Source organism: Rhinatrema bivittatum, chromosome 4 (genome assembly GCF_901001135.1).
Source record: "Rhinatrema bivittatum chromosome 4, aRhiBiv1.1, whole genome shotgun sequence".
Classification (NCBI taxonomy): Eukaryota; Metazoa; Chordata; class Amphibia; order Gymnophiona; family Rhinatrematidae; genus Rhinatrema; species Rhinatrema bivittatum.
The window spans coordinates 334,945,152-334,965,797 of record NC_042618.1 but is presented as its reverse complement, the minus strand read 5'-3'; the positions used below and the strand labels follow the sequence as shown (position 1 = coordinate 334,965,797).

Sequence of the window (20,646 nt, the reverse complement as noted above, 5' to 3'; positions counted from 1 at the left end):
GCTTCCTACCTCTTGTCCATCATCGCGCAGTCCGAATACTCTCAGACAATGCGACCACTGTGGCCTACATCAATCGCCAAGGGGGCATGAGGAGCCAGCATGTCTCTTGGGAGACAGACAGGTTGATGGCGTGGGCGGAGACTCATCTCTCCCGCCTAGTGGCTTCCCACATCACAGGTGTAGACAATGTTCAAGCCAACTTTCTTAATCGTCAACATCTAGATCCCGGAGAGTGGGAACTCTCAGAGGAGGCGGTGAATCTCCTGTTCCACAGATGGGGGACCCCCTATATGGATCTAATGGCAACCTCCTAGAATGCCAAGGCAGCTCGGTTCTTCAGTCGCAGAAGAGAGTATGGTGCAGAGGGAGTGGATGCCTTAGTCCTCCCCTGGCCCCATCACGTTCTCCTCTACGTGTTTCCCCCTTGGTCTCTGGTGGGCAAGGTGCTCCGGAGAATAGAGTCCCACCATTGTCCGGTAATGCTGGTGGCACCGGAATGGCCCCGTCGTCCGTGGTTTGCAGACTTGATCAAGCTCGCAGTGGACGGACCTCTTCATCTGGGTCACCTTCCACGCTTGTTGCATCAGGGTCCCGTATCTTTCGCCCAGGCTGATCGCTTCTGTCTTGCGGCCTGGCTTTTGAGAGGCACCGGCTGAGATGGCGTGGATACCCAGAGGCCGTTATCTCGACCCTCCTCAAGGCTAGAAAGACGTCTACCTCCATCTCCTATATCAGGGTATGGAAAGTTTTTGAGAACTGGTGTGCCTCCATACCTGTGTCGCCCCGGAACACCTCGGTGGCTCAGATCCTATCTTTTCTTCAATAGGACTTGGACAAGGGTCTGGCCTACAACTCGCTGAGAGTGCAAGTCTGCCCTAGGCTCTCTACTTCATCAATGAGAGGGAACTTCCCTCTCCTCTCACCTGGATATCATCCGATTCCTCAGGGGGGTGAAGCACATGAAACCCCCGGTCCACGCTCTTTATCCTTCGTGGAGTCTCAATCTCGTTCTCCGAATCTTGGTTGGTCCACCCTTTGAACCCATGCATTCCGTGACCCTAAAGGATATCACTCTCAAGACAGTTTTCCTGGTAGCTATCTGTTCTGCCCGCAGAATCTTGGAGCTTCAAGCACTCTCGTGCAGAGAGCCCTACCTTCGTTTTACGGATTTGGGAGTTTCCTTGCGCACTGTGCCTGCTTTTCTGCCCAAGGTGGTTTCCGAGTTCCACTTGAATCAGACAGTAGAGCTTCCGTCCTTCTCAGCAGACGCATCGGCGGATCTATGCAAGCTAGATGTCAAGCGTATCCTCATTCGCTATCTGGAAGTCACTAATGATTTTTGCTTGTCGGACCATCTTTTTGTTCTCTGGCATGGTCCGAGGAAGGGGGCCAAGGTGTCGAAAACTACCATTGCTCGCTGGCTGAAGTAGGTGATCTCGGTGGCCTACATTGGAGCGGGTCGACAACCTCCAGCGGGTGTCAAGGCCCATTCTCTTCGAGCTCAGGCTGCTTCCTGGGCAGAGATGCAATCAGTCTCGTTCCAGGAGAATTGTCGAGCGGCAACTTGGAAATCGTTACATACCTTTGCTCGTCATTATCTTCTACACATACACTCGCCTACTTTTGGCTCCTTTGGCTCTAGGGTCATTCGAGCAGGGCTTTCCGGGGCCCACCCTATGTAGGGAAGCTTTGGTACATCCCACTGTCTGGACTGATCCTGGTATGTACAGGGAAAAGAAAATTATTCCTTATCTGCTAATTTTCTTTCCTTTAGTACCAAGGATCAGTCCAGACGCCCTCCCTGGCTGTTTTATTGGGTTTGGGATTGCCTCTCTGCTCAAATTGTTCTTCAGTGCCTTTTTTCCTTTGGCTGGTTAATGGTTCATTCTGCAAGTTTGTTGTTTGACACTGTTTGTGCCTTTTGCACACTGTTATTTGTTACTGAATGTTATTGTTCTTGATCCATCCTGATTTTCCTCTTTGCTTTGATATACTCCATACTGAGGATTAGTAGAGGGTGCACAACCTTATAAGGAAGCATCCTTCAAAGTTCTAATTGACTCCATCTGCTGGAAGGGGGAGATAACCCACTGCTGGACTGATCCTTGGTACTACAGGAACGAAAATTAGCAGGTAAGGAATAATTTTCTTTTAGTTTGCCTTATTTTGGTCACGGGGAAATTGTTAATGAATTGCTGCTAAAGGAAAGGGCAAGGGAATATTTTCAATACACTATGGGTATTTATTCGTTTTTAAACGACATGAAAAACTCAACTAAACACTCTGTTTTGTGGTGTTTCACACAAAAAACAACAAAATGTGTTGCATTTTTTCTTTTGTTTCAAAATGCACTCCTCTGATGCTGGTAAAGCCAAACCCCACTAGTACCAGTACAATAAAAAAAACGTAACCTGTATTCATCTTACCCCATCCGTGGGGCTGAATATGTTGAGAAAGGGGCAGGAGTGATTCCCAGTTGCCCATACCCCTCTGAGTCCTCTTGTCAAAACAACTGTAGAACAAAATGATACCAAACCACAGGGCTGGCTGGTGCCACTTTGACAACAGGACCTGGTTATTTGATGTGTGGACATAAGGTTAAAATCTGGATCTTTAAAGATGCTTTTAAGCACAAGGCAGATTAGTGTTTCCTATCACTTTAGACTTGGTGTTCTGATCATATCATTTTCTAGTTTTATTGTTGTCCCATTTAATTACTAGGGCGTCAATATTCAGCTTGCTTGTCCAGCTAAGTCTGAGATTTAATCAGATAAATGGAATTTAAAAATGTCCACTTGCTGAATTAGCCTGGAAAAAAACTTTAGCCAGATAACCCGAGGATGTTCCAGGGCGCGCACAAATCTTCGCCCGATTTTATAACATGCGCGCGCAGCTGCACGCATGTTATAAAATCCAGGGTTGGCGCGCGCAAGGGGGTGCACACTTGTGCACCTTGTGTGCGCCGAGCCCTAGGGGAGCCCCGATGGCTTTCCCCGTTCCCTCCGAGGCCGCTCCGAAATCGGAGCGGCCTCGAAGGGAACTTTCCTTCCGCTCCCCCCCACCTTCCCCCACCTTCCCCTCCCTTCCCCTATCTAACCCGCCCCCCAGCCCTACCTAAATCCTCCCCTAACTTTGTTGTCCTATTTACGCCTGCCTCTGGCCAGCTGCCGGCTTGCGAGTCCCCTAGCACGGCCACTATGCCGGAGGCCTCGGTCCTGCCCATGAACCGCTCCCGGATTGGCGCCCCGCCCTCACCCCCATCCCCTTCCTGCCCCTTCATCAAAGCCCCGGGACATATGAGCGTCCCGGGGCTTTGCGCGTGTCGCCGAGCCTATTCAAAATAGGCTCGGCGCGCGCAGGAGGGGTTTTAAAGGGTTACACGCGCAATCCTTTGAAAATCCGCCCCTTAGGGCCAGATTTTAAAAACAGCACAAGGGCGTAGATTTGTTTGCGCAACCCGGCGCGAACAAATCTACGCTCGATTTTATAACATGCGCACGGAGCTGCGAGCATGTTATAAAATTCGGGGTCGGCATGTGCAAGGGGGTTCACACTTGTGCACCTTGCGTGCACCGAGCCCTAGTGGAGCCCTAATGGCTTTCCCCGTTCCCTCCGAGCCGCTCCGAAATCGGAGCAGCCTCGGAGGGAACTTTCCTTCCGCTCCCCCACCTTCCCCTCCCTTCCCCTGCCTCTGGGCAGGCGTAACTTGTGTGCGCCAGCCGGCTGCCGGCTGCCGGCTGGCGCACACCATCCCTCGGCACGGCGGCTGTACCAGATGCCTCGGTCCCACTCCCGGCGCGCCCCTGGACCGGCACCCCGCCCCCCAGCCCCGCCCCGGAACGCCCCTTTTTGCTAGCCCCGGGACATACGCGTGTCCCGGGGCTTGTGCGCGCCGCCGAGCCTATGCAAAATAGGCTCGGCGGCGCGCAGGGGCAGATTTTCTCGGGTTACCCGCATAGGCTTTGAAAATCTGCCCCTTAGTGTTTTGGCACCCCTAGGTATTGTTTGTGCTGTTTCTTCCCTGTCATCCTCTCTTCCTCTTTCACCAAGGTTGGACAACAGTGAGCAGAAGATCTAAGGCACAGTTCCCTAGTTTCCTGTGTCAGCTCAGAGATAGATCCTACGATAAAAATGTAAAAAAAAGGTCTGAAGCAAATTGGCAAAAATTTCCATAAAGTAATTTTACACTGTAATTATTTGTATAATTTATTTTATTATTATTGGGTGATGAAAAATGATCCTCAAGTTTCAGAGCAGGGAGGAGACCTCAGGGTTGGGGAGAGGAAGGAGGGTCAGGAATGGGTGAGGAGAAGAGGGGAGAAGGAAAGAGGACTAGGGATTGAGAGGACTGGGAAGATTAGGAATCTGGGATTGGGAAAGAGGAGGGGGAGAGAGAGAGGGAACCTCTTGGATTGAGGAAGGGGAGGAGGGAGTAGGAAGGGTTGTGGAGTGGGTTCTAGGATCTGGGGAGAAGGGAGAGGTAGGAAGGGAAGGTTCCAGGATCTGGGGGATAAAATCCAAAATCAAGGGAGGAAGGATCCGAATTGCAGTGGGTGGAGAGGAGAGGAGGGAAATGTCCCTACCATGCTCAGGTTCTGCTTCTCCTTACATTCCTTCTCTAACATCCCACCCAATATGACATGTAAATGCACACACACTTGGCACCAATCCCTTCTCTCTCTCACACACACACAAACATAAGCCCCACAGTCGATACCCCATTCATTCCCCAGCCTCTCTTCCCACCCTCCAATGATGAATATTCAGCCCCCTCCTAATCTCCCCAAACCATTCCCCTTTGCTCTGTCTGCTACACTCTCTCCTGTTACTCTGTAGCTGCCTGGAGGAGGGGGAGGGGGGGGGGGGCTGGATCAGGAAACAGAGGGGCTTGTTCTCTACTGATTGAGGTTCAGCACAGCTGAAAGGCAACAAATCTTCAGCCAGCCCTGCTGCCCCCTATATTTCTGCTGCCCTTGGCACAGGCCTAGTGTTCCCATTGACTAATCCAGGGCAGCGGCTAAGCTAGCCAGAAAACTTTAACCCTCCTGCAAACGGTCCTACTGTTAGTCAGATAAACTTGTCTGGCTAACTTCCCGATAGCCGGGTATGTTCAGCAGTGCGTCCATGCTGCTGAATATCTGGTGTATGGTAGCCGGTTAAGTTCACCCTGCTGAATATTGACCTATATATTTAAGTAGTCTGATGTTATCTATTTAATTTGTTAGTTTAGTAATTTTATATTGCACTTTCATGTCTTTATCAGTATTTCTGCTCTATGTTGTCTGTTTTGATTTCATTGCCTCTAAAGCAGAGGCTGTTAGCCTATGTTTCTGCCCCAGGTTGAAGCTGGGGGTTTTTTTTTCTGGTCACAATTAAATTATAATTTTCAGTCTTAGAATTTTTTTTTTTTTTTGGCCTGACAGTTTCCTCCTGCTGCTTGGTGCTGGCCTCTGTTGGCCTAATAGCACCCTGAGCCTTCATTCCCAACTGGCTGGAGGTTTTTCTCTCATTTTATATCTCCTCCCCCCCCCCCCCCCCCGACTCACTGTGCCCAGTCACTGTAGTGGCAGTCTTTCAGCTGGGGGCTGTACCAGAGCTCCTGGATCTGGCCACGGTTGCAGGACTTCCTCCGTGAACATCACCTCCGTGGCATCCCCAGCCCTGGCTGGACTGGAGGACATGACTCAGGAATCAAACCCAGGTTCTCTGCGTGGCAGTGCCCAGCACTGCCGCTGAGTCACCAAGCTCGCCCTAGAATAGGTTATATATTTGGTATAAGTATTTATTTAATGCTGGACAATCCATTTTTTTTAAACCAATTTCCTGCTACGACAAGTAAAATGAATAAGTCTGGGGAAACCTTTCCAGAATGTGTGTAACAACTGTCTTCAAGTACAGTGATATATGATATAGGTTTGTTTATTGGTTACCTCTAGAATAAAGCTGGAGAAGCACTTTAAAAAAATTGTGCGAGGCTGAGAAAGTGTTGAATCTAAATTGTGGATGGACAATGTACTTTGTCAAACTGAAGATAATGAATTTATTTTCTACTTAAAACAAATTTGCATTCTTTTATAGCTACATACTAATAGTGAATGTCCCCTGTTTTGTCTGAATGCTCTGTTAGGGCACATTCTATTGCTCCACACATGAGGTTGAAGTGTTTTTGTAAAGAGTAAAAGTCGTTGTTTTGTTGATGAAAGAAAAGTGGCATACAGTCGGAAAAAGAACAAAAAAAAGGTTTTTCATGGTGACTGTTAACAGCAATCGCTGTAAAATGGCTGACTCGCTGTTCTTCTGCATTGGCCAGCGCAAGACCGGGTATCTTTCCATTGGAAGCAGAAGAACAGTAAATGCAAAGTCAGAGGATCCTGCTGCCTGGGTCCCAGATGCATGAAATGAGCACAGGGTTGAGGGGATCCACTCTCCTAACTGCAAAAGGAGAGAGACCGCATGGGGATGGGAGTGGGGGGGGGGGGGGGGGGGGGGCCTGCCCTGCCCTGCCCTGCCCTGGGAGCAGCAAGTGAGGTGAGGCTGGGGGATTGGGAAGGTCCTGGGAAGAAACAGATCAGGTTCAGGATTCCTTCCTCAGGACTCAGGAGGAGAGCGCCAGAGAGCACGGGTCAGGAGATTCCCCTAGCTCGGCTTCCAGAAGCAAAGAAAGTGCGAGGATGGGCAAAAGTTTAGAACAAAACACTACTATGATTTCTTGTTTCTATGCAGTATAGTTTCAAATAATTGAAATGCAAGATAAATAAAGGAAAATGTTACACTAATTAGAAAAAAAGCAACCAAGAGCATAATAGGGAAATAAAATGAATTAAGTAACAAACAGTCCACTAAAAGGGGTAGATGAACCCTGTAGCTCACTCTGGTACACTGTCCACCCAGGAGCCCTCACAACTTAATCTCCAACCATATCCTGATTCTCTGGGTTAATGGCAGCAGCAACTGGGTCTTTATCTTAGAAAAACCAAGCCAAGTGATCAGGACTGGAAAAAAGAAACATAATAATTCCCTTCAAAATAGACAATGTTTGTAGGGATATTTAAGGAAAAACTGTGCCTCAGTAGGAATTGCGGGTAATAAATAAATTAAATAAACCTACTATGATTTTTTTTTCTATTTAATGTTTTATTAGAGACACCATAAAACATAACTAACATGGCATTAGAAATGTAAAGAATACAAACATGAGAACTTCCGTAAAACATGATTAAACAGCTGAGACATCTCATTCATGTGATGACAGGAAATCTGAACAGAATTACAATATCATTGTCGATAGTACACCATTTTTTAAAATGAGTTTCCACTTGTATCTTCTATTGCAAATTGTTATATCCTTGCATATATCTAGAAATTTAGATTTTTGAAATCATTTTAAAAATTAAAGAGCCTTATTCAAAAATAACTTTTCCCTGCATATAGAAAGAATTTTGTATTAAATGAGTCCTATATTCATTTTTAAAATTTAGCCCTCAGTATTCACACCAAGTTAATATGAATCTTTTGATAGGCTCAGAGCTGCCTTAGATTATCCACAATTCAAGACAGATAGTTGAAGATCAGAACTGGGCTAGAGAAAGTTCACCCTCCCCGTTCTTGACTGACTTGCCAGTGCCCACATTGTTGGGATCTGAACATCAACCTGGAGAGGAAATAAGAGGCTGATATTCAGCGTTACCTAGCCAGATAAGTAGTTAGCCGGATAAGTGATGGGTGGGATATGTACATTCTGGGAAGGAGCTAGTTATCACCACCTATCTTACTGTAGTTGGATAAGTAGCGATATTCAAACTTGTCTGGTTAAAGTAATCTATTATGTAATTTATTATGATGTTAACTTACTCATGTCTTTCTCTCTCTCTCCTAGTTCCAAAACCCTTGTTCATTGTAACTTCATTTCCTATGCACTAGTTTTAGTTTTATTGTTATCCTGCACTCCTTGTTTAAATGTAAACCGGCATGATGTGATCTTATCATGAATGCCGGTATATAAAAAAACCTAAATAAATAAATAAATAAATAAATAAATAAATAAATAAATAATCAGATAAGTTAGATTTGCTCAATAGACTTATTGGGCTAACTAGCGATTTCTTTACAGAGCTGTGCTGCTGAATCCCTTGTAAGTTAGCCGGATAAGTTTATCCGGCTAACTTAGGGGGTCATTTTCTATCGATATCGCATGCGAAAAGGGACTTTTCGCGTGCGATAGCTAGATGGGGCGGAGTTGGGGCGGAGTCGGGACCGGAAGAGGAAGAGTCGGGGCGGAGACAGGGCGAACGCGGTGGAAACTACACTGGCGGCGATAAGTTAAGACCCGTTATCGTCGCCAGTAGCACGCCCAATAGCGCCACCTTTCACGGTGGCGCTATTGGGTGCGAAAGCTGGCAGCGATAATACCGCGGTGGTGCGATCGCTGCCGGCTTTCGCAGGCCCGATCCCCGCTTCGCCGCCCCAGCCCCCGTTACCGCGGGATTCAGAAAGCCCTGCGATTTTAGAAAATCCAGGCCTTACTTAGCTGTTCACCTTTGAATATCTACCCCTAAGAAGTGGATTCAAGTCATGTAAATTATCCTTTTTTTATTATATATTTTTTTATAGTTGTTATGTATGAAAGAACCAGGGGAGGGGACTAAGATCAGGAGTACAATAGATGGAAATATAAGGCTGTAGTATGGAAGAGCAATTAGTTTAATAGGGATGTGCTACTATTTTAAAAACGTGGAAATAACAATGACACAAAGCCGCAAACATTTGTTTCATATCAGTTGTTTAGCACCTGCTAATCAATACAGCATATGCTAAATAGTTTGTGGTCTAAAGCTATTTAGATATAATTATCAAAAGAACTTCTGTGGGTAAACTATACATATCTTATTTGCATATGTTTAACCGGTCTGAACGGGGGTGTTTCCAGGGGTGAGTTAGTCTTACATAGTAAATGGCAGCAGATAAAGACCAGCTTCTCATACTTTTCAATTTTAAGAAGACTGCACATAAAAGTTTAGGGAAAAATTTGTGCTCATGTTTTTAACAGGTGGAACTTGTAGGAGTTGTATTTTATGGGATAATTTTCAAAGTGAACATATGCATGTAATTTCACTTTGAAAATTGGTGTAATAACTTGTGCATGTTTTTTCTGACTTTTTTTTTTATGCGGGGTGCTTGAAAATTACTTTCCCTGCATGCACTAAACAACTGAAACAAAACAAAATACAAATAGCAAATGAAAAAAAAAAAAAAAAAAAAAGGGGGGTGGGTTCATGCACACTCATACAGTTTGAGTGTTGTTGTATCCTATCCATGAACAAATCCACAGCACGGTTTTTCTTCCTGAGGTATGCTGAACCCTAAACTTACAAGCGGGTTTTGATCCCTTCTAGGCAGCATTTCGCAATGAATTGTCGTCCCTCTTTGACCTGATTGGCAGTGGCAAAGAGTCATTAATTTTCATGAAGAAGAGGATTCGGCGGCTGTCGGCACAATGGCTCATGGCGGCCCACAACCTGGGCCAGAAGCTCATGGACGCAAGGAGGGATCAGAAACGGGTAAAGCATCACTAGATTGTAGGCCAGATGTACTAATAAGGTTCTCTCCCATTTTGTGTCTATGGGGAGAATGGCCCTGTCTGTGGCATTTCCAGCAGGCATAGCTGATCTGTTTTCATGGGAACACCAACTTGATATGCTAAAGGGTGATAAATAAGTCAAATATTTGGTTTTAATTTTCATGACCCCCTGGACTACAGTTCAAACAAAAACTTTCATCTTCCTCATTGGTGAGCTGGTTCCCAAAAATGCAATGTTTTGTTTTCCAATTGGTTTTTATCATAGGAGATTTAAATAAAAAAAAAAAAGCCTCACTTTGTTATGCCTGAAAACATGGAATATATGGCCCGCTTGTATTTCTGTGGTTGGCTTTTTGTTTCTGGTTGAAGTAAATTTTTAAAATTTTCTCTGACTTTGAACAGTCGGGTTAAAACATAGCATGCCTAGACACCTGACAAGTAAATAAAGTTCTGGTAGGAAGTAAGCAAGCAAGCAAGCTTCTTGCCTGGAACAATTATTTTTGGGCAGTGTACCAAAGCTATTACAAGCATTCATTTACTGAAAGAATGGTGACAGCAGACTCTGCAAGACTGTGACAGTATATCGATCATGTGGGATTATTTTTTATTTAATTTCTATGTGTTCCAGCTTTTGAGGATCAAGGTGATGAGAATAGGTAGTCAGGTGGCACCTTATAGACTAACCAATTTTTTGAAGCATGAGCTTTTGTGGACAGAGTCCACTTCATCAAAGTGGTTATAGTCTATAAGGTGCTACCCGACTCCTGACATTTTTGCTACACCAGACTACCACGGCTGTCCCCCTGAAGGTAGTATGCAGGAATCGTTCATGATGGGGTGGTGTTTCCCAGGTGTAAACCCTGGGATGTGGGGAGCTCAGACTTTCACTGTCGTCACTCATATATCAAAGAGTACAAGGTACACGGTCACTGCCATGCAACAGTGTTGGCATATAGAGCTGACTGATTACTAGGGAGGAGTGCTGCCCTACGTGCGAACAGAGTTCGAAGATCAAACAGCGTGGGGGAATCCTCAACTGTCTGGTGATTTCCATTGTCTGGGAAAAGGGGTGCTGGTTTTGGATCTGAATGTCCTGTTCACTGACATTTAATAAATTAAAGAGTGTTTTGAGTTTCTTGCTCTGAGAAGTCAATAGAATATTCTGAAGGCTGCTTACATGTATTCGTCCATCGATCCATCAACTATCTTCTTGACAAAGTAGTATGACCAGAAAGGCATGGCTTCTTTTTTTCTCACCCTCTCTGTTAACATTCTCCCCTCTCCCCCTCCCCTTTAACCTATCTCTGATACTTTCTCTCACCCTCTCTCTTCCTCCTCTTCTTAGATACTAATTCACATCGGCTTTCTGACCGAGGAATCGGGCGATGTATTCAGTCCCAGGGTGCTGAAGGGAGGCCCACTGGGAGAGATGGTCCAGTGGGCAGATATCTTGACTGCTCTCTTCATGCTGGGTCACAGCCTGAAAATTACAGTCTCATTAAAAGAGCTACAGAGGTGAGTGTGCTCCTGTTCATGCCTCAACAAACTGTGTATCCCAAGCATTCTTCAGCTCTCACTGATGCAATTAATTCTTTTTAACCTTTTGTCCTATAAAAACTAAATTGTAGAAGAGTATAGAGAGCCCAGATCAAGAACCAGATCTCTGGGCATTAAGCAGGGACATTGCTGTAGATACATTGCTTTGTCTTCACAAGCATTTTCCTGTCCTTCTGTTCCTGTAGCATTCTTTTCTCATTACACTCTTGCCCGACATGGACTGTGTATTTTATAACCAATTTGTTGTGTGGCACTTGGCAGTCTGGGGGGTCTCCTGCCTCTACTAAGGATATTAGCAAAACAACTCCATGAACAAGGAGACACACAATTCATTGTTTTTCACACTAACCAAGTATATCACTTACACTGTAGTTCATATTCTTACTGCCTATACTGAAACAAAATACTTTGGTTGCAGATGGAATTTTATAAATTGTCTTGCGTATGTATTGTGCATTTGAAGCACGTGAGTAAAAAGACAGTGTTCTCATGCATATCTGCAAGACCTGCGGGTTATTTTCCTATCTCTTAAAGGCTTGGTCCTGGCATATTTCTGCAAGGTTACAACTGAGCATTGATCAGAAGAATTGCTTTTCTCAGGAAATGGGCAAGCTTCTTGTCGTTTCAGAGCGGCTATGGTTACATGAAGCAAGAAACCATGGGAGCTTTATATATTTCCTTCCTCTGTAAATGTGGCAGGAATATTAGAAGCGGCACCTAGAAATGAGAGACTAGATAAAGCACTTTCTGCCTTACCTTTCCCCACTTTCCCTCCATCCTATATGAAAGGGAAAGTAACATGAAAAAGTGCTAGAGGAGCACTGGCCAGATCTGTGAAAATGCAGCCAGATGCTCTGTAGGCTTCTTTGCACAGCTCTGTCTGTCCGTGCATCTCCACCTATATCTTCAAGTATCTCTTATCACATAAGTATCATCATAAATGAAGCACATGAGATAAACAACTGAGTTGAGTGACTCCAAGCAGCAGCCAAATGTGTGAACAGTGACACTTGTACAAGAAACATGGCCGACAGCACTGATCTTACTTTCAAGCACCTGAGAATTGTACATGTTTTGCACTAGATCTTTTCTGAAGCTTCTGCCAATGCCAGGTTTCTGCTGTCTTCCTGTCAGCTAAGGAGTCTCAAAAATGTCAGATTTCCATCATATTCCATGCCAAATTAATTTTTTCACCTTTCTCTTGTGCTTGCTGAGACTGAGGAGCAGCTAGTGTGATTATTACCACGTGTTACTTGTGCTGAACCTTGTAGAATGGTTGCCGTTCATGTTAAGCAATTTATGCCTCTCGAACAACAAAGGGGCAAAGACACCTAACAAGTATAATCAATTATCCACCGCCCACATGCGTCTCTTCGGTTGAAATCCTACACAATAACCAGAATGACCATTGCTATTAGTAGTGTCAGTGAAACAGTGCCCTGAGGAAAGCAAATTGAGCAGCATCTGTAGAAGAGTTTAAAACATTTGAAATAGCTACATTGAAAGAGAGAGAGAAGGAAAAGAAGAATAAAAAAAATTGAGTAATTAAAGGTGCAAAGTAAGAGGAAAAAAGTATGAGTACTATGCAACAGGAAATAAATGAGAGAGAATACACAGAGTACTAAAGAGAATGCCTAGATATAATAACATAGTAATGATGTTAGGATTCGTGGGTTTCGTGGACCCTTGGCCCAAGGTGAGGGTTGATGCCTCCCGACGGTGAGGACCTGTGGGGCTCCTCCCCGCAGGTGGTGAGGTCAGCTGCAGCAAGAGATACAGTAGTGAGTAGAGGAACAGAACGTCCTGCATCAAAGCCACATGATCGCAGGAGCTAGTAGAGCGAGTACTGTGGGGGATCCCGAGGAGCAGGGTAAAAGAAACAGTTCGGAGGGAACCCACAGTGTACAGGCAGAACTGGAGATGCAAGTGCCAGAGCAGGAACCTCCGAGAGAGAAGCGCTAGACAGGCCCCGAGGAGCGGGGAGCATGAGACAGGAACTTCTGGAGGTACACAGCAGAGGCAGTCCCGAGGGGTGGGACTGCGTAGCGGAGGAGGCTCTGGTGTGATGACGTAGGCTGTCCCACGGAACGGAGAAAGCTCGAGTCGAATCTCTGAAGTAGTGATGTAAGCAACCCCGAGGAGCGGGGCTGTGCATGATGGAATCTCTGGTAGAGACACTGAGGCACTACCCCGAGGAGCGGAAGGTGCAGAGTAAAGTCATTTGTTTAGAACGTAGGCACTGCCCCAAGGAGCGGGGAAGCGTAGGTATAGTCACAGGTATAGAACGTAGGCACTGCCCCGAGGAGCGGGGAAGCGCAGGTACAGTCACTGGTGTAGAACATAGGCACTGTCTCGAGGAACGAGGAAGCACAGAGTTGAGACTCCAAAGCAGTAAGGCAGTTCCGAGGGACAACCCCCGGCAGGCAGGATCTCTGGAAGGTGCAGGGTTAGCCCGAGGAGCGGGGGAAGCCTGGAGACGAGGTCTCCAACTGGAGCACAAGCAGGACTCCGAGGAGTGGGTACCAGAGCCAGAGTCCAGAGTCACAGATAGATCCGATACAGGAACCATGGGTCCGAGGAGACAGGAACACTTACAAGTAGCGAAGGAACTCGTTGCTAAGTCAGCTAGCAAGGGGCAAAGGCAGTGCTTAAGAATCCCAACCTTGTGATGTCGTCAGGCGGGGACACTCCTGAGGTTCCCGCCATTGGGTCTTCAAAGGGAGGTCCAGTGGCACGCGCAGAGGAAGGCCCGGAGTCAGTGTGGGCTGCGGCGGCATCCCAACCACCATGAGGGGCCCTGAGAACCTGGAGGAATGCGGTGGCAGCAGTTAGCCCTAGCCGCGAGCAGGCCCAGAGAGCAGAGCAGGGCAGCACATGGCGTGAGTTGAATCGGTCGCAGCCGTCTGCGACAGACGGTCATAACAAATGGTTGCAGAAAAGGACCAAATGGTCCATCCAGTCTGCCCAACAAGCTTTTTATGATAGTATCTTCCATGCTGCGCAGGTTACCCCCCATGTTTCTCTTAAGGGTAATAACTGGCACTCCATGCAGTTATCCCCAAGCCTTATGATAAGGGTAGTAATATTAACAATCAAAACCAAGCAACTGTCAAACCCAAAATTACTGCTAGCAACATTTTTACTGGGTGAGGAGCCTTCTTAAAAATTCAGAGAATACTGCTTGACGTGCTTTGCTTTTGGACTTGGCCATAGAAGCAGTCTTGTGCTTTTTCTTTTATATTTGCCTATCAGTACCCAATACCATAAAAGTTGAGGCCTATGTTGGGTATCGCCTGAATCCAATTCTCCTCTCCCCCCCCCCCCCCACACTCAGAGCAGAGAGCGATGTTGTAGTTGCGTCAACAGTATCAAGACTTATTGGTTAAGAGTTGTAATCCTCATGCCTTCTGTTAAGGGGAGAAACCGAGGAGGTTACCCCCATGCACCCTTTTCTTCATTTCTATCCTATAGCCTTTAGGGATCCACAGTATTTATTCCATGCCCCTTTAAATTCTTTCACTGTTTTTGTCTTCACCACCTCCTCCACGAAGCAATTCACCACCTTCTCCACGAAGCAATATTTCCTGATTTTGGTTTTGAGTCGTGCCCCCTGGAGTTTCATTTCAGGACCCCTAGTTCTATTATTTCCTTTCCAATGCAAAAGATTTGAAGTTCATTCATCAATAAAGCTTTCAGGTATCTAATGATCTTTATCATATCTCCCCTGCACCTTCTCTCTACACATATTCAGATCCTTCAGCTTCTCATAAGTCTTCTGATGGAGTCCCCACACTATTTTGGTTGCCCTTCTCTGGACAGCCTCCATCCTCTCTAAATACAGTACTCCAGGTGAGGTCTCACCAAGGACCTTTTCAAGGGCATTTTCACCTCCTTTTTCTTACTGGTTATTCCTCTCTCTATGCAGCTCAGTATTCTTCTGTCTTTAGCTATCACCTTGTCACATTGCTTCACTGTCTTCAGATCACCAGACTCTATTACTTCAAAGTCCCTCTCTTGGTCCTTGCACATTCTTTCACTCCCCATCACATACAGCTCTTTTGGATTACTGTATTCCAGATGCATGACTCTGCACTTCTTGGCATTGAATCCCAACTGTCAAATCTTCAAAACTCCTCAAGCTTTCTTAAATCACTTTTCATTCTCTACTCCTTCAGGCGTGACCACTCTGTAGCAGATCTTAGGATCATCCGCAAATAGACAAACTTTACCTTCTATTCCTTTTGCAATGTCGCTCACAAAGATATTGAACAGAACCTGTCCCAAAACCAATCCTTGTAGCACTCCACTTAACATGGTTCTCTCTTCAGAGTAGGTTCCATTTATTATTACATGTTGTTTCCTATCAGTCACTTTGTAATCCACACCACTACCTTGGCACTTACTCCCAAGCTTCTCATTTTATTCACCAGTCTCCTATGAGGGACCGTATCAAGATCTTTGCTGAAATCCAAGTAGATCACATCAAGTGTTCTTCCTTGATCCAAAAATCTAGTCACCCATTGAAAAAAAAAACCAACCAGATTTGTCTGACAGGACCTTCCTCTGGTGAATCCATACTGCCTCATGTCCAGCAACCCACACAATTATAGATAGTTCACTGTTCTTTCCTTCAGCAGTCTCTCCATTAATTTTCCCACCACCAAGGTGATGCTGACTGGCCTGTAGTTTCCAGTCTCCTCTCTGTTCCCACTCTTGTGAAGTGGGACCACAACTGCTCTTCTCCAATCCCATGGCAAAACTTCTGTTTACAGATATTTATTGAACAGGTCTTTCAGCGGACCCACCAGTGCATCTCTGACTTCATTTAGTAACCTGGGATGTATCTCATCTGGCCCCATAGCCTTGCCCACTTTCAGTTTACCTAGCTCTTCCCATACCTTCTCTTCTTTAAATAGAGTTTCTTCTACCCCATCCCCATCTATGATCTTGTCAACCAGTTTTTCTCCAGGGTCTTCTTTAGTGAACACTGAACTGAAATATTTGTTCAATATTTCTGCCATTTCTTAATTTCTCTCCACACTTTGCTCCTTGTCAACTTTCAATTTCACTATACCACTTTGGGCCTCCCTTCTTTCTCTGATATATCTGAAAAATGTTTTGTCACCTCGCTGTACCTTTTTGGCAAACCTTCCACTTGAACGTTTGCTTTCCTGATTTCTTTCTTTGTCTCCCTCAGTTTTAATAGATATTCTTCTGTGTGTTCCATTTTTTGGGATCCTTTATACTTCTTGAATGCTGTTCTTTTGCTTTTATTTTTTCAGCCACTTCCTTTGAGAACTAGATTGGTTTCTTTTTTTCTCTTACTCATTTGTCTGACATAGACTCGTCGCCTTTGTAATAGCTCCTTTTAAGTTAGCTCACTGTTGTACCACCTCACCCATTTTCTACCAGTCTTCCAGTTCTACCTCCAAGTATGCCCCCATTTTGACTAAGTCCATGTTTGTGAAATTCAAAACTCAGTTCTTCATGTATCTTCTCTATATCCTATTTGCAATATCGAACCATACCATCTGATGATCACTGGTGCTCAGGTGAGCATTAGAGATTTTATCCCCATTAATGAGCATTAGATTGAGTATCACATCCTCCCTCATGGGTTCCATTACCATTTGTTTGAACAGAGCCCCTTGAAGGACATCCATTATCTCTCTACTTCTTGTAGATTCTGCAGAAGGGATGCTCCAATGCACATCTGGCAAATTAAAATCTAAATGAGCAAAACTTTCCCACCTTTTAGATGTCTTCGATTAGATCTATGTTCAGTTCTGTTTGAGTCAGAGGCCTGTAGATCACACCAGTAAAAATGGAAGCACCATCTTTTTTTCGGACGATCCACAAGGTTTCTTCTCTACCTCACATCCCTTGCACTTCAATTGCTTGGGTATTGTTTTTTACATAAAGAGCTACTTCTCCCCCTTTTCTTTCCTCTCTGTTTTTCCTTAATAAGTTATAGCTCAGGATAGCCATATCCCAATCATGAGAATCGGTGAACCATGTCTCTGTAACAGCAATAATGTCCAAGTCTGCCTCTACCATTAGGGCCTGCAGGTCTGGGATTTTAGTGCCTAGTCCAGTGGTTCTCAACCTTTTTCCATCGTGACACACCTGACAGACCATGCTTACAACAAAACGGACGTCATTGAAATTTTGGGACTTTATTGAGAAAACATTTTTCAAAAAAACTTTAAAAAAAATCATGTATATGGAGGTGGCAGGAGGTTAATGATTATACCAACACAAATTGGTGCAGGGACACCTACACTCTATATGAAATTGTCTGCTCTTCCTAAAAAATATTTTTCCAGATAAAATAATTTTTCAGATGAATAAATACGATTTTTTGAAAAATTACTAGACCTATTTTGAGTGTAGGTATTGAAACTAAAATTCTAACATTGAATATATTTATTTAAAATTGACACACAAATGAAAAAAAACTTTCTCTTACAGCGACAGAGCAATATTTTGTTCTAGATTTGATTACAGACAAATATAGGCCATCCTTACCACATAACCTTTTATTGCTCCTTACACAGCCCAGCCTCCAATGTATCCAAACCCACTTTCCTTATACTGGGTTTTCAGCCAGGAATTAAAATTATCTACATGGCATAGGCTTTCCTTTTCCATGAACAGGTAATATTTCCGAAAAGGCAATAGTCTTTGCCATATGTCTAATCTTCTTCCCTAGATTTTGGAAATCTTTCTGTACTTTATGGACACCATTTCTAGCAAGGTCATTGGTCCCCAGATGGTTAACATTGATATCAGAGTCCTTACTTCTGAAATTGCTTTGACAACCTGGTTTGTATTTTTTATTAGCTGTGGATCCTGGAAGGCATTTAACTGTTGTGTCCTCAAATTGAATTCACAAATTGGTTCCTCTGATGACTGAGCCTCCGGGCAGCAGAAGCTTTCTTTAATGACATTTGATCATGTTGAAGGGTTTCTGGGTGCATTGGGCAACTACGTCCCTTTCAGACAACATGTCATATTTTATTGCTGGGACTTCATTTTCCAATGCAGAAAATGCATTATGTAAGGGTAACAGCAGAGAGAGTGGGTATCACTTCATCACAGGACTTGTTCTGCCAGGTCCCACTGTTATCCAATTATTCCTGGGGTTCTTTATCCTAGATTCTCTGTGGAAGTGGGGGCAGATATATAGGATGCTTCAAAGTTGAGAAAATTGGTTGTCTCAGAGTCACAGGTTTTGTTCTAACAGAGCCCACTATGAAGTATTTATACCTGGGTTTCTGAATCTTCTGTGGGAGGTGGGAGAAAGATGCTGCAAGGAAGGGGAGGTTATTTGAAACTTGGACAATTTCTCTTTCAGGTGAATTAGCTCCATATTCATGTCAGACAGCTGAAGGCAAATTGGACAATCCTTAATTCTCCAAATGATAGGCCTTGGGACATACAGTAAGCACCACAATTGTTGCACTGTGTAAAGGACATTTTGCTGTCCTTTACACAGTGCAACAATAGTGACTAACAAACAAGTTGTGAAATTGGTACTTCGGTCCTATATTATTCACTTAAGTCCTTGGAAGAACTATTTAAGAAGGAAACACTCTAGGGGTGGGAGGGAATAAGCATCCTCTCCTTTAAATTCTATCTCTAACTAGATTTTAGAAATGCTTTGCATACTCCTTACTGTGCAACTGTTACACACCATATCCAGAAAGTCTGGTAGGTAGAGCCCTGTATTTCTCTCTTAAATCACACAGGTAATTTAAAATAATAACTATCAATGATAATACCACCTAGAACACAAGATGTGTCAGACTCCACAACACTCAAGACAGAATAAAAAGATAATTGGAGAAAATGTTTTTAAATTTAATCAGCCACATACAAGACAGAAAGCAAAACAGCAGAAATGAGCAATATCTATTGCTAAAATAATAATCCTGCCATACACAAGAACAGAATCAAAATAATGAGACATGGAATGTGTCAGAATAAAGCAGGTGAGTAGCAAGAAAGAGGTTTGATAAAGAAAGGTATCACTTATAGAAAAATGGAAGTACTATTACGTCTGTAGAAGTCTCCGGTGGGATCAGTTTGAGAACCACATTCAGTTCTAGAGACCACATCTGTCGAAGGACATTGATAAGGTGGAGGCAATTCAAAGGAGTGTCACTAACATGGTGCATGAACTGAACTGTAATGAACTGAATGCATGAACTGAACTGTACATTGGTAACTAATGCGGCAAATATACACGTTACACCAATTTTCAAAGGGAATTTATGTGCATATTGCAAGGGTGTGCACGTGAAAGTACCCCGCATAAGCTATGCCTGCTCTCAGGAGTTTGTAAATAATCTGTGTGAATTTACACACAATACTTTATAAAATATAAAAGTATATGGGTGGAAATGAAAACTTGCCCCCACCCCCCACCCTGCCCCTGCAAACGCCTCTTCACAGTCTGGGTAGATAAACTATACTAAACATGACATATAAGTTTACCGGCATTTTGGGTAGGCAGTTTTATAAAACCCTCTTTCTGTGCAGAAAACAGTGTTTTATGAGTGGGAATAAATGTGAAAATACCTACAAAGAGACAGAGAGCTAGCAGTATACTCTCTAAGGGAAAGCAGAAGTATGATACAAATATCTAGCGGGCTTCAATAAAGCAACAGATGTTCACTCTCTGGCAAATGTTTTCAGTTTCAGGACAAGGGCATGCAACTGAAAGGAGGGAATCTCAAAAGGAATGAGAGAGAATACCTATTCACTGAGAGGGTCATGGACCACCTGGACAGACTTCCAGCAGAGGTTACAGGAGCCAGAACAGGGACAGAATTCAAGTAAGCAGGGAGGGAGAGAGCCTAACACAGATCGAGGGAGAGCCGAGAGTGCACAGGGGGCAGACTGAGTAGACCAAATGGTTGTTTTCTGTCAACTTCTTCTGTGTTTTTTATTTTTGTTTCTATAAGTAAAGGGTAGGCAAGGAAAACAGAATGAATATAAGAGCAAGGACAAAAAAAATAGCAAAAATGCCTGTGAGTGAAAAGTATGAAAGAGGGGACAGAACAAATGTTTTGCATGAGGAAAGAGAGAAAAAGGAAAATAGACAGTAATAAATTAATGTAATAAAATCCCGTTGACTTGTGAATGATAGAACTAGAAAATGGATTGTTGTCCTTTTATCTCCTTGCCCTTACAAAGAAAGGGCTGGGGTATACACAGACTGCAGTCTGCTGTCCGGTACTGGAAACATGTGTGCTAAACTGGCCAGGTCTTACCCCACCAGGGCACTTCTGAACAGACCTCTTTCCTTTCCATTTACTATATTTCCAGTTCTGCTTTTGGAGGGAAATTTGGGACATAGTAATATGTTAGGAGCCAGAGGTTTAGGCGTGGCAATGAAGAGTACAGTGTCTCTCGCTACATTGGAAAAAAGGAATGTGTTTTTCTGGACTCAATAGAGCTCCTTCTGCATAGAAAATGTCCAATAGAAGAAGCAATTTCAGAGGAAG

The 20,646-nt window shown here is 44.2% G+C and overlaps 1 protein-coding gene across 6 annotated transcripts in view; it reads left to right on the top strand.

Annotated features, from left to right (window-relative positions):
- MGAT5B (alpha-1,6-mannosylglycoprotein 6-beta-N-acetylglucosaminyltransferase B) overlaps positions 1-20,646 on the top strand; it is a 498,248-nt gene that overhangs the window by 218,413 nt on the left and 259,189 nt on the right. For all 6 annotated transcript variants that reach the window (XM_029600396.1, XM_029600400.1, XM_029600401.1 and 3 more), the window contains exons 7-8: positions 9,393-9,557; positions 10,923-11,092. In XM_029600396.1, coding sequence (XP_029456256.1) covers positions 9,393-9,557; positions 10,923-11,092 — 335 coding nt within the window. The remainder of the gene's footprint in view (positions 1-9,392; positions 9,558-10,922; positions 11,093-20,646) is intronic.